Raw genomic sequence first — 15,127 nt, 5'->3', positions numbered from 1 at the left:
CCAACGCTAGCCAGCTTAAACACTAGGTCTAAAGACTCCTCATTCAAATAGCTGTTTCACAAGAACTTTGCATATTGTCAATAGTAAGAAGTACCTCTTTAAGGAGTCTTAAATTTCATTGCTGCCATTCATATAGAGTGCCCTCTAACAGGGGCGCCCCTAGGGTTGGTGTCACCCGGTATGGTAACACTTGTTGACACCCCCTCCAACGATCCCTGCAGGATTTATCAGATCTGCGGATTGAGGATAATGGATCAGAGTCTGATCCATTATCCTCCCCAATTGGCAGATCCGATCCATCCTGCGGGGATTGTCGTCTTGCAACCTATACAGGGTTAATTGATCTCTCCACGAGCTCCACGAAAAGGTAAGTTTTAAAGGAAGCCAACGATCCCTGCAAGATCTGCGGATTGGGGAGCATAATGGATCGGACTCCGATGCATTATGCTCAGTCCGCAGATCCGATCCATTCTTCGGGGATCGTCGGCTTGCTTTAAAACTTACCTTTTCGTGGAGCAGGTCCAGTGTCACCCCATGCGATAGGTGTCACACAGTGCGGCGTGTACCCCCCGCACCTGCCTAGGGACGCCCCTGCCCTCTAAAGAATTATGGCAGTATTGATCGTCATTGCTGTTAATGTTTTTTAATGCCATTACTTATTACTGATTTTGTGGATTACCAGGTTTACTCACATTTAGGTGCACAGAACTCCATTCTATGCTGCTATAGCCTAGTGAACATATTGTCTAGTGAACTGTAATTGACCTAATCCTTCACTTACTCATTTTTGTGCAACCTGTGATAGCTTATTGGATTCATTTATCGCTAACCAGTATGACGTTTTCTTTTAGATATTAAGCCTTTGTTGTTTGCATGGTATCTATATTTGTGCTCCCAGTTGCAGTGCAGTATTCATTTGTTTAACCTGGTGTATCAGTGGGGCTGAGGTTGTTCTCAAGGCAGAGGCAGAAGAACAGAGAACCCAGTCTACCATGCGGCTCCTGCAGGGGTAGTGCTACACCTGAAATCTAGATTCTAGGCAGTTAAAAAAAACAGCTTTGTAAATAAGAAAGAATCATTAAATGTATGTTTTAATTGGAAGCAGTGCAAGTTCCTGATCTGACTTGGTATGAAATCCTTGTATCCCCTGTACAATAAAGATCAGTACATCTGTACTCTGGCTGCTGCTTATATGTACATACACTGCAGGTGCCAGGAGCAATTAAGGATTTTGTTTATTTAGTATCTGACACTTGGTGGGCCACACACACAGTAGCAATGAAAGCCTTTTTTTTATCTAGTGCCCAACACTCAGTGGGGGCCACTTTTTGGGAACCAAGGGAATAGTCTTCACCATGTAACATGCTGAAAACAAAGTACACTTGAACCCAAAGCATTTTTTTGTAGGGAATGGTTTCAGATTTTCTTTTGTTGTATCCCACTGAAGGCTTGTCTTTATTTCCTGTCACAGATAAACAAAGCAATGTGAGAGGAAATCCCTCAAAAGAAAGGGCATTTCCTAAAGCAGAGGTTCTAACCCATCACCGCTTTATACAAATGAAGAAAAAAAAAGTAGCCTACAATGAGCCTTAAAGGCATAGATAAAATCCCACTGATTATTTTTTAGGAAGTTTGCATCTGTCTTAAACTATACGCAAGTAAGACTTGTTTTAATAGTAATTATACTGTGATGTTACAAGTATGTATGAATTGTATGCAGTTTATAATTGAATAATATGCTTCAAGATCATAGCCTTCAGTACCACCTGTTTGCATGTTCTCATGTTGTACAGGGGATAATTATTCTGCTTTCTTCTTGTGCCCTGTACTCCTGTGTTTGCTTTATGTTCCAGTCCAGTTTATAAAAGAAGAGTGAGACAGGCTTTTTCAAAAACCCTTTTTCTTTTTGTGCCTTGGCTTTCGTGGCTAATTAAAGAGCCGGTTGCTAAGAGATGATCAGAAGCATCACTGTGAGACTCTAATGTACTTTCTTCTTTTTCCCCTACCTTTAACATCTAGGTTGTGGACCAGAGTTTGAGGCTTCCACTAATCGGTACAATCAGTAATGGCCGCTCTTGAGAATTCTTCAGCACTTGAAGGGAAACAAAAGAGACTGGCAAGACAAACCCAAAAAGACAGTCTGAAATGGGCACGGGGATATGACTCGGGACAACAGACTATGCTGGGGAAAGCACATGAGTTTTTTCAGATTTGTGATATAGAGGACAAAGGCTTTATTGCTCGATGTGATATGCAGGTAAAACCAACATTTGATCATAAAAAAAAATGTTGTTGTGTACATAAATCTCCAGAAAGCTGTATTTATAAATAGCATCAAACCATAGATTTTAAATGCAGACAAATAATTTCTATAGCCCATGAATTGGAAAAAAATGTTTTGTGTGGTGTGGTTTTCTTTACATTAACTTTAGTTTGTTTGTTTTTTTTCAATGATAGGGCAAGTAACTGTGCAAACAACAGTAAATGCATAGCACAGGTTTGCCAAGATGAATGTTAATAGAGAAACTAGCCAAGTATTATTATAGTATTATTATTATTTGAATTCTTGATGTTTTTGCCCATATGTTTTTTCTTTTTTTTGTCTAAGGGTTTATTCTAAAATGGGTAATTTATTGCTTCATATCCCTTTTCACTGTGTTCACCAGCTTCTAATATATCCCATAACCCTAAAATGTATTAGTATTTTACAGCATGACCATATTTATAATTTTTTAATTACAGCATTAAGTTTAAAATGAAGGGAAATAACTAAATAATGATCCTAAGAAAAACTTTCAGTGTGTTGAAAGACTTGTTTGCCTGTTCTTGCATCCATTAAATGACTGGTGCCTACAATAAAATAGCTGTGAAAGCGTGAAAAATAAACTTCAAATCTGCTTGTAAATATTGCCATAACCAAATATATAAAATAGAATAGATAAAAACACAAAATGATATGTATGTATATGTATATTATTGGTATTGATTAAGGGAAGTACAGACAAAATATTGACCACTGGAAGTTCCAGAGGAAGAACATTATATTCTAGTGAAGAGTCCTCTTCATGAATGCATGAGTTAAATGACAACCTGCTTTTTTTCCAGTATCAATGGAATACAAGAGGCTATTCAATGTTATTATGTGCATTATATTGATGTTATTGTAGGATACTGGGATGTGTTTATTTCTGGGTATTTTAAATGATGAGAAATGTTTGGTTTTCCATAAATGGAGAGTTTTTTTTAAAAAATGTATTTTTTATTGTTTAGTTAATTAGTTGATATTTACTGTTTTTATAGGTTGCATGTCTGATAATATAAAGCACATCCAAGGAAAGGAAACACTGAAACCTAAACTGACCAAACATTTTATGTTTTTGTGATAGATCATATTTGTATTAAACTTTTTTGTTGTAAGATCTGCAAAAAAAATGTAATTTAACCTAGGTGGGCATTGGGTAGATATGTGTAGCCATGGCTCAGCCATAGAGTGCTAGACCTAAAAAAGGTGATTGTTGACTTATTGCTGTCAACGTTTCTAACTATTGCCTATACATAGAAAGCTGACATTGTGTTACTGAATCAATGATTAAAAAATGTTGTCATTGTCAGTATCATAAATTGTGTTGTAATAATATCCCTGATAGCCTAGGGATCTCATAGTGTAAATGTTTGTTCTAGCAATAAAATAGCTTTTGCACTTCATTACACAAGTTTAGCAGTTGGGTTGAAAATCTATCACATACAGTAGGAAATGTTTGGTACACACAAATGAGTGGAACAGGTGATTAGGCAATATGATTGAAAGACCTGTCTTGAGCAGTGCACAACAGTTGCAGCCAGGGGCAGACTGACAACGCATGGGGCCCCCGGGCAATAGGGGATCATGGGGCCCCTGTGTCCGCGCCCACACTCAAACCACACACAAAAAAGCCTATGAAAGGTACCAGGGGCATCTCATGGGGCCCCCTGCTGATCCTGGGCCCTCGGGCAGTGCCCAAATACCCGAATGGTCAGTCCGCCCCTGGTTGCAGCTCTGCACTAGTGTGCAGTAGGTTCAGATCTTTAATAGGTGAAGCTCCTAAACAGTGTCTAAAAGTTGCAGGTCTTAAGCAGTGCACATTAACAATTGCAGCTTTTTAACAGAACACAACAGGCACAACTCAAAAGTAAGCAACAGGTACAGCTCTTAAATGATGTGCAACATATGGAACTCTTGAACAGTGCATACTCACACTCTCTCACTCAATCACTAAAATATTTTGTGACTGGGGTATGCTCATCTGATATTGCAGCAGCCAACAAAAACAGTTTTAATGCACAAGGTTTTTTTTTATATCAAGTCCATAGCATAAAACAAATAAAACATCTAATCATATCAACCACAAACGAAACTCAGACTAGTTTCTGAAAACAGGATGCCCCCTAATGGTTTCTGCAACACAAACAGGCATCGCCTGTACCTTTTTGGTGTTATGTCCGCACTCAGTCCTTTCACCCAGCAGCAGGTTTCCACAGCAGTGTGTGAGAGAGAGCCCTAAGCATCTTTTAACTCACATACAGGTAGGTCCATATATATTTGGACACAGGCACAATTTCCATACATTCGGCTCTGTATGCCACCAGAATAAATTAAAAGGAAACAATCCAAATGAATTTGAAGTGCAGACTTTCAGCTTTAATTCGAAGGGTTGAACATAAATATCAAGTACAAATTTTAGGAACTGCAGCCATTTTTATACACAGTCCCTCCATTTTCAGGGGCTCAAATATAATTGGATAAATAAATATAATCATAAATAAAATGTTCATTTCTAATATTTTGTTGAGAATCCTTTACTGACAATGACTGCCTGAAGTGTGGAACCCATGGACATTACCAAAGACTGGGTTTCCTCCTCTCTGATGCTTTGCCAGGATCTAACTGTAGCTGACTTCAGTTGTTCTTTGTGGGTCTTTCTTCCTTTAGTTTTGCCTTCAGCAAGTGAAATGCATGCTCAATTGGGTTGAGATCAGGTGATTGACTCGGCCATTGTAGAATATTCCACTTCTTTTCCTTCAAAAGCTCTTGGGTTGCTTTTGCAGTGTGTTTTGGATCATTGTCCATCTGTACTGTGAAGCGCTGTCTAATTAACTTTGCTGCATTTGGCTGAATCTGGGCTGACTGTATATCTCTAAACACTTCAGAATTCATCTGGCTGCTTCTGTCTTCTGTCACATCATCAATAAACACCAATGACCCAGTGCCACTGGAAACCATGCATGCCCATGCCATCACACTGCCTCCACCATGTTTTACAGATGACGTTGTGTGCTTTGGCTCATGAGCTTTTCCAAGCCTTCTCCGCACTTTTTTCTTCCGTCATTCTGGTACAGATTAATCTTAGTTTCATCTGTCCAAAGAATGCTTTTCCAGAATTAGTCTGGCTTTTTTAGATGTGTTTTGGCAAAGTCTAATCTGGCTTTTCTATTCTTCAAGCTTATGAATAGTTTGCACCTTGTGGTGAACCTTCTGTATTTGCTCTCGTGAAATCTTCTCTTGATTGTAGACTTTGACAATGATATGCTCACCTCCTGGAGAGTGTCCTTCACTTGTCTGGATGTTGTGAATGGGTTTTTCTTTACCATAGAGAGGATCCTGCGATCATCTACCACTGTTGTCTTCCATGGGCGTCCATGCCTTTTTATGTTGCTGAGCTCACCAGTGCGTTCTTCTTTCTTCAGAATGTACCAAACTGTTGATTTGGCCAGTCCTGATGTTGCTGCTATCCTTCTGATGGAATTGTTTCATTTTTGAAGTCTTACAATGGCCTGTTTCACGTGAATGGACAGCTCCTTTGAATGCATGATATAGGTTCATAGCAGTAGATTCCAAATGCAAGTACCACACTTAGAATTAACTCCAGACCTTTTACCTACTTAATTGATGAAGAAATAACTAAGGAGTAGCCCACACCTGGCTATGAAACAGCTTTTTATTCAATTGTCCAATTACTTTTGGTCCCTTGAAAAAGGGGGGATGGCTACTCTTAAGAGCTGTAATTCCTAAACCCTTCCTCCAATTTGGATGTACATACCCTCATATTAAACCTCAGAGTGTGCACTTTCAGTCTATATCCATTATATAACTATAGCTTGAATATGGTTTGGCAAATACCTGAAAAAAACTAAAATTGTGCCGGTATCCAAATATATATGGACCTAACTGTATATAATAGTCTGTGCACAGATGAGACCATTAATGATATCTGCCTACTGGTGAGAGGTGGACCTAGGAATGGAGGCTTTATCCCACTCAAAACTCTAGAAAGCCTCCAGGCTGTAAGAACCTGAAAACATATTAAAATTCTAAAAAAAAACAGAAAAAAGTGTATTTTTCAACCCTAAACCCTGGAGACACTCACCTTGTGTATGTGAAAAAGCTAGATGACACATTTACACTTTCCACAATCCTGCCCACCAGTGCCTCGCAACATATATATGCATGCATACTGTACACACTTCTAAAGCAACTAATTCTAAGAAGTCAAATCTTGTTTTAGAGGCTCCATGGTGAATTACCTCTTAGTCAGGAAGAACTGGAAAAGGTATTCGACACCCTGGATACTGATGGAAATGGCTTTCTGACCTTAGAAGAATTCACTACAGGATTTAGTAAGTTTTTCACTATTCATTGTTAGAGTGTACTGAACTTTGGTGTATTCATAGAAAGCTAATAAAATATAAAGAGATAAATATATGTGAATAAAACTACAAGTCCATACCTGGGTTTGTACAAAGCCCTTGTACACAACATGGACTGTGGCTAGGGCTACAGAGTGATTTTATTATTGTAACCCATTTAACAGACACCCAGTGCTAAAGGAAGGGAAATGAATCACATGGCCCCCATAATGGGAGATTCTGGGTATATCTCTTCACTCCCAGCTGCCTAGCAGAGCATACATATAAGCATCCTTGAGGTAGGAGACAGCAGTTAAAGTGTATCTAATGTCAAAACCTTTTTTAATTTTAAATAATGAAGAGTAAAGAACGGTTAACAATCTTATCATTTTTTTTTGCTGTGTCCTCACTGGGAAAATTCACCTGCTGTATTTGTGCTACAGACTTTTTTCTGAAAAAGTTGAATTTTTGAGTTGTCACCAAAATAATAATATAAGGGATGTCTTCCAATGTAGAATAGTATTGAGGTATGAGCTAAGAAGGGATCTTCATCACTTTGGTGAATTGTCCCCTCATTTCCTGTTGCATCTACACGACAAGTAGTGAATGAAAATCTTCCAAATGAGACACACAAAACACTTAACAAGGGTGTTAATCCTTGCCTACTATATACAAACATAAAATATTTTTTCTGGCCTTAAAAGTTTACGTTTTTTAAATGAAATCCTACCTACACAATCAGAATCTTAGAAAGTTGCTCATACAGTATCACAAGAAAGTAAAATGATAAAGACCAAGGTAATTTTAAAAAACTGAAGTATTCATGATACAGTTGATCAATGTTTACCATTTCAGGTCAATTTCTACATGGAGAGGAAATCCCAGCACATGAAACACCTCATGGGGAGTTTGTTGAGCAGCTAGATTTCGAAAATACTTATCAAACAAAATGGGAAGAAAATAATCAGGAAACCCAAGAGGAGGATGAAAACACCCAATTCTACAACCTAATTGACAGCTTAGGGGCCAACAAATTTTTGGAAGAGTAAGTTCAAAATAGATAATGTAGTAATCAGGAAGCAAACAGCCCACCACAATCATATTGTATATGAAGAACACCTGTTGTGTACTGTAAAGATATTTTTGTGTTACATTCACCTGCATATACATTAGTTAACCAAAAGTTTTGGGACACCTAACCATCATACTTATAAGAGCTTTTTTGGACATCTCATTCCAAAGCCATAGGCATTAATATACCCCCTTCCCCACACACACACACACATACACCAGACTGTCAGACTGTCACCTTCCCTCCTCACCTTCAGGCGCTCCCTGAAAACCCACCTCTTCAGGGAAGCCTACCCCACCCTCACCTAACAGCCGCTGCCCTTCCCTCCTCCTACCACTCCATCCCCCACAGCCGTTTCCTCCTGTGCCTCTACCCCCTCCCTCCTAGATTGTACGCTCGAAAGAGTAGGGCCCTCTAACCCCTCGTGTGCTGTTTGATGTTACTGTTCTGTTTCATGTATTGTCCCCCCTCTATTGTACAGCGCTGAGCAAACCCTTTGGCGCTATATAAACTCGATAAATAAATAAATAATAAATAAATACACACTAAGCTTGTGACCTTGACACTTTTCAGGGATGAGGTTTACACATGATTTTGGAGTGGGTCTGTGGAAATTTGTGTCCACTCAGGCAACAGGACAATTGTTAATTTAGACACAGACTTGGACAAGAAAACCTGGTTTGCAGTCATCATTCCTATTCTTTCAAAGGTTGAGGTCAGGGCGATGTGGGCCACTTGTGTTCCTCCAACCCTTACTCATCATACTATGTCTTTATGGACCTTGCTTTGTCCACAGGAGCACAGAGAGGCTGTAACAGAAAATGGCCCCTCCCCAAACTGTTCCCACTTTTTGGAAACACAAAATTGACTAAAATGTCTTTGTATGCTGTAGCATTAAGTTTACCCTTGTTAATAGATTCAGGTTAAAGACCTGAACTCAACAATATCAGAGATGCCCTATACTTCTGACCATGTAGTCATGGTGGTCAAGTGTCCACAAATGTTAGTCTATATAGTGTATTTTACTTGTTTTTACAGAGGTTAAACGTTAATAGTAGTTTATTGTCAAGATCATTTGCTTCTTGTTAAGAAATATGTAAATGCTTGAAAGTCTATACTCTGGTCACAGATTTACTCTAAGGTGTTAATGTGTTTTAGGTGCATTTATTCTTTAAATACTCATACTACCCTAGTTTCTCTGGCTTTGTTCAAAAGAAATTAGCAGAAGCTAGACAACCATGGATCCTTTCCCATGATATGGACAGGGGGCTGACCCTACAAGCATCAGAAGTATCATGGGAATAAAATTTTACAAGAAAAATACAAAATAACTACTTTTTAAACAATATGTCCCACCTTTCCTTTAAATATAAAAGTAAGCCTTGATTAGTTATCGCTATTCTTGGACCTCCTGACTGCCTATTATTTCTGAAGCTGTCATGAAAGTCACAGTAAAGCTAAACCGATGCAGCTTTACTGGTGTGGCACAAATAGAAAATTCAGGAGTAGAATAATACTAACTTCTCTCTGAGGTTTTTGCTTTTGTGACAGGCTCCCTTCACATCTACTGTGCAAAATAGGAATTGTTTATGAAGCTCTATGACACCAGTTCACATAAGATGAGTTGAAGTCAGGGGGCTCATGAATAAACAATTCCTAGTTAGACGTGTAAATACAGATAATGGCTTTTCAGTACAATCACATAAAACATCATATTTTTTTTAACTTCCTGAGAAAAGTCTTTATAGTTTAATGTTTATGGCCAAACAGCAAGACAAGTTATTACATGCCACATAGTTCATTTCAGGATAAAAGTGGCGGCACAAACAGTAGGATTCTGCTTAAAATATATTTGAATATATTAATGTGTTAAATGTTTGTTCCTTCCTGTAAAGGTTATTAACTTTAATTCTAAAGTGTTTAAAGGAAAACCATCATAGATTTGCATTAATAAAAGGCAGAAATTAGGGTTTTTTGGGGGGTTTTTTTTAGTGATTCTGCAGGTCTGCCTGATTTCTTGTCCTCCCTTTCTGCAGAGATCATGTACTGGATCTCCTGTTTTGGCATTTAGTCACGTGTCCAAAATGAAGGGAGATCAGAGCAACATTTTCCATCTGAAATCACCTCCTAGAAATAGAGCAGTGTAAGGTCTGAAAGCAACCCTTTTCTTTGCCAATGTTTAATGAAATTCCTAGTTATTCCCTGTTGGGTGCCACCAAACCAGCAGAGGGTGAAGCCAGGCTGTCAATTACACCTCTTCCCTTCCTGTGACAGTCATGTGTCACTACTCTCTGTATATATTAGCATCTGGGAGGGGAGGGGGGCTTAGATGACAAAAGAAATCAAATTTTACATATCAGCAACAGTGCTGCTTATGCCTCATACACGTAATGAGAAGAGGTTTTTTTAGCATGCAAGTCTCATATCAAAAATACAGAGCTTACTAAAGCTATGAAAATTCTCGTAGGATAGAATACAACTTCAGAAGTGATGTAATGTATTGAATTGTAATGTAATGTAATTCTTTCATTTCTGAGCATGCTTGGTTTTGATCTTCCATTTTTTTTTTCAAATTAATACTGTACTGATTAAACAAAAATAGTTCATTCTGGTATTGTACAAGAAAACATTTTGTGTTTGTCACTTTAGATAATTTCACATGAACTGTTGTGATTGGCTCTCGAAAGCTGTGTACTAACAATTAGATTATCGGACAATGGCTTTGAATGCAGTATTTTTCATCTGATTTTGTGATCTTGTGTACTGGGCATTAGTCTGCACAATTTGAGGAAAGGAAGAGAAAAAAGACTGCATCGTCTTTTTGAAAGTTTTGCGCTTATGACCAAAATTCTACACCTTGGTTATGTGATTTGTACCTAAGGAAAGGTTCCAAGTTTGGATTATAGGATTCTTCCCATCAACAGAATGTATATGCTCTGATGCTTATGGTTTTGGCAATATGAGCAGTAAAAGAAGGAGCCTGGAAAAGCAAATTCTCCAAAACATTCAAGATTTTTCAAGCCCTCTAATTATTCTTCATTAATCACTCCCTGAAGAATTGGGATGGCTACAAGCCTACCCCCCTACACACACACACACACACCACCAACACCACCACAAGCTTTTTATTGCTTCCTGTGTCCCCATTGGAGATCTTGCAATTGTCTCCGAGACACGAAGTGATGGGAGATTTCTCCAGCGAGGTCTCATTCAATCAACAATAAAAAAAAATAGCACAGGTTCAAATGCTATCCACTTCATCAAAACTAAAAAAGAAAAAAAGTTTTGGCTGAAGTTACAGTTTAAAGCGAATTTCTGTAGACCAACTAACAGATAAAAGTCCTTCCCAGAAACTTTTTAAGCAACTAATTTTATCTAGCAAACTTTATGTATTATCTTTGTTTCACTGTTATGGATGCACTTAACATGCTGGTATCATCAAGGCACACACCTCCACTGGGACCACAAGTCCCATAACCCATTCTGCCTCCTTTCTATTGTCATCTTGTGGCTGACTATAATCATGCTGCTCCTTTGGCCTAAAAAACTACACATGGATGTGGAAGTAACAGGGAGATGAGATCAGAAATTGTTGTGTGACATTGCCATTGTTGCACAGGCACAAGCTTTATTATAGGTTTTGTTTTTTGTTTTTACTGCTTGGTGAGGTTAACATATACTTCTTGTCTTAAAATCAGAACATAAAATAAGTTGAAATCTCTTGAAAATGTCAAATGTTTTGGAGAGTATAGGCAATGGTTAAAACCGTTATCTTAACGGTCTCTATCCCTATTCGAAGTTGTATTCCCATTTCGTGTTCTGGTGACAATTATAAAATGTTGGATTTCCTATCATTTTGTTCTAGTGACAATGGGCACCAGGACAAATTATCTGCCAGATGAAGACACAGGCAGACCTAAAATCCTGACAAAGATTCTAAACTTTTCCTACTCTGTCAAAAACTAAAAAAAAAAAGATGTTTGGGCCATATATACATTTTTAAACCTTACAGTGCTAGTATCCTTAGAAAAGGATCTCCTTAACTTCCTATCCCACTGGATGTAGTCAAGTAGATAGGAAATGAAGACAGATCTCTCCAATAGGAATACAGACAGCGTTGAAGGAAAGGTTAAAACCTTTGTCTGATTGCATTCCTGCTTCAGAATACCTATACTGAACATACTGAATACTCAGAAGTGCTTCGGGAAATTTTCTGTTTGTTTGTAACTCAGAATATCCATCTTGTTCTCTGTTCCAGTGAGAATGCCATTAAGCGTTTATGGATGGATTTAAGGAAGGATGAGCCTCACCTGCTGCCAAGCTTTGAACATTTTCTTGTAAGAGTCTTTTCACAGCTCCAGGAAGCCAATGAGGAGAAGAATGAAATGGAATGTGCACTCAAAAAGTCAGTAAACCAAGTTTTCTCTTCATATCACCAAATAAGTTCCATTATTGTATGATGGAGGTTCTAAAATTGAATGATGCACGGCAGTGTCCAAAATTTCCATTCACTTTAAATCCTAGAACAAGCTGTGACCACAAACCGACCAAAAGGCTGTCCATGTTTAACCAAAAGTGAATCTCTTGTTTTAGATAAGAGTCATCCTTGTTATCTTTTTATATGTAGCACTACCCTCTTGAGGGCCGCTGGATTTGATGGGTCCCCTTAAGGTCTGTATGGACAGGAAACATGCATTTTCCACACTTTCATTCAAAGTCAGTAAAACTGTCCTTGAGCTTGTTTTTGTTGTTTTTATTAAAGGGTTAGCAACTTGGATGGGGTCCAGGGATGTATAGGATGCCCAAGGAACTGTAAAACTTGAGGATAACTTCTTAGCGAAAGACTGCATACTGCACAAAAAATGTGGACCAAAAAGAAACAACTGTCTCTTTAACCATTAGCCGCCTGGCCAATGGCCGTTTGGCAGCTTCAGAAGTGCTGCGGCATTCCGGGTGCACGCCATTTGGCGTGCACCCGCATATGCGCAGTTTGCGGTAATGCAGAGCCTCGCAGCGGCGCGATCTGTCACCCGCCGTGTACCTCGGACACGGCCGATGACAGATCTGAGTACCGGCCCCCGTTGCTGGTACCATGTGACCTGCTGTGACCAATCACAGCAGGTCACATGACAGTTGTATACAATGGATGGCTTTCATGCCATCCATTGTATACTACTGCCTAGCTGTGAATGGTCACAGCTAATCACATGCACATGTCATGTGATTAGCTGTGACCAAATCACAGCTAAGCACAAAAAAAAAAAAACCTGAATGAATCGATTTCATTCAGGTAAATACTTGCTTATAGCAAAGTAATTCTTTGCTATAAGCAAATTGTGTAAAAAAAAAAAAAAAAAATACTGATCACTTCCCCAAAGTAGTACAATGTTACTATGGTAACATTGTGCTACTTTGGTCATAGTACAATATGAAAAAAAAATCTTAAAAAAAAGTAAATAAATGTAATAAAAAATTAAAAATAATAAAAAAAAAAAAAAATATTTATATTTTTTTTTCATACTGTCACCAGTCAGTGTCCCTGTTCACCGCCATGCCAGTTATATGATGATGCTGTACTGCACTGGTGACAGTATGTAAAAAAAAAAATAGTGAAAATAATTTTTTAAATTTTTTTATTTTCTGAAAAATTATGACAAAAAAAATACAACTTCAAAAAACTCACCATTCCTCTTATAAAGTACGTCGGACTGTTTACTCTGCAAAAAGGGGTCATTTGGGGGATATTTGTACTGTTCTGACATTCTTGGACCTCAAGAAATTAGATTGGCTGTCAGTACTTCAGGATTGATCAATAATCAGATCTATACCATAGTTTGTAAACTCTATAACTTTCCTACAAACTAAATAATACATCCTAATTTGGGTTATTTTCACCAAAGACATGTAGCAGAATACATCTTGGCCTAAATTTATGAAGAACAATTATTTATTTGTAAACTTTTATAACAGAAACAAAGAAAAACGTGTTATTTTTTTAATTTTTGGTCTTTTTTTTGTTAATTTAGCAAAAAATAAAAACCCCAGCGGTGATTAAATACCACCAAAAGAAAGCTCTAGTTGTGTGAAGAAAATGATAAAATTTTAGTTTGGGTACAATGTTGTATGACCGCGCAATTGTCATTCAAAGTGTGAGAGCGCTGAAACGTGAAAAATGGCCTGGGCAGGAAGGTGTAAAATTGCACGGTATTGAATTGGTTAAGGAGCACTGATGTCCTCTTGAGTGTACCGCCTCAGACCCCAGATTAATCCTTCCTCTTTCATGCTGTCATGAGGGTGTCCAAGGGATTCCAAGATCTGCAGTTAAGTTGTCCCGGGTAAGAACTAGTTGGGTAATGCACCTGACTGGCCTCTCCCTTCTCTGGCCCAGGGGACTGTCCTTTCCTGTAGCTTGGTGGGTTGTAGCTGCTTTCAGGCCTTACGCTGGGCTGGCTCCTTCCTTGCTGACAGGCTGTCCTCCCTAGGAGACATGTGGTACAGTGACACAGATTCTTCACTCCAGCACCAGCTTGTAGGTAGGCCCCAGTCCCTGGAGCCCAGGCTACACACTCTAGCAGCTTCCTTCAGTCCATCTTCCACCCGACTCAACACTCCCCTGCTGCATAGGCTCTGCCACATTTAAGGGTTGCCCTTAGACACTATTCCCGGCCTCCTGCCTGGGGATTGGCCAAGTTCCCCTAAACATGCAAATCTAGGCCTCCTCCCCTCTCCAGGGCTCCAGAAACCCTGACCTGTAGAGCCTCCCAGCCTGTTCTGAGGCAACTGCTCTACTTCACCCCCATTCTGACTCATCCCAGGCTTCTAGCAAGCCTCTGACTCAGAAAAAAAACAATCCTATCTAGCAAAACCTAGAGGACACTAAATTTATATCCTTTTACATGAACCAATATATATCAGTTCTTCTTTAGCCCTATTTAGAATCTCATATTTTCTTATTGTCATTGATCTATCCATATTTAGGTGTTTTATATACTCCTATTTACCCAATTTTTCCATGCCTACTTTTCTATATTGTTATTCTCCAGTTCTTTCACCAGTTCATTCTTTCTCTCTGTGCATTCTTCTCCATTTAAATGCATACCTGTTCTCCTTTCTGAGATCATTCTCACCCACCTACATCCATGCCCAATGTCCTTTATTGTCATTTCATTCCACTTTCATCCACGCCTGCTCTCCTGTCTGGTCATTCTCCTATACTTTCATCCATGCCGACTCTCTTCTCTCTGTCATTATATTCCTTCACTTACATCCATGGCCACAATCATGTGTGGTCATGCTCCTCTATTTCCATCCATCTATGGCTATTATTCTTTTATCTGTCATCATTTTCCTCCTCCATCCACACTTACTTTCCTTCCCTCTGTCATAATTTTT

The 15,127-nt window shown here is 38.7% G+C and overlaps 1 protein-coding gene across 1 annotated transcript in view; it reads left to right on the top strand.

Moving 5' to 3' along the window:
- The first annotated feature begins 2,023 nt into the window (after nucleotides 1–2,023).
- CRACR2A (calcium release activated channel regulator 2A) overlaps nucleotides 2,024–15,127 on the top strand; it is a 99,277-nt gene continuing 86,173 nt past the window's right edge. The window contains exons 1-4 of the mRNA XM_089679477.1: nucleotides 2,024–2,257; nucleotides 6,543–6,654; nucleotides 7,519–7,708; nucleotides 11,994–12,140. Coding sequence (XP_089535603.1) covers nucleotides 2,066–2,257; nucleotides 6,543–6,654; nucleotides 7,519–7,708; nucleotides 11,994–12,140 — 641 coding nt within the window. The 5' untranslated portion in view covers nucleotides 2,024–2,065. The remainder of the gene's footprint in view (nucleotides 2,258–6,542; nucleotides 6,655–7,518; nucleotides 7,709–11,993; nucleotides 12,141–15,127) is intronic.

This window comes from Staurois parvus, unplaced genomic scaffold, assembly GCF_062004578.1.
Source record: "Staurois parvus isolate SC_StPar_1 unplaced genomic scaffold, SC_StPar_1.0 ptg000225l, whole genome shotgun sequence".
Lineage (NCBI taxonomy): Eukaryota > Metazoa > Chordata > Amphibia > Anura > Ranidae > Staurois > Staurois parvus.
The sequence above is the reverse complement of the archived record's forward strand: the minus strand, read 5'-3'. Positions and strand labels throughout refer to the sequence as shown.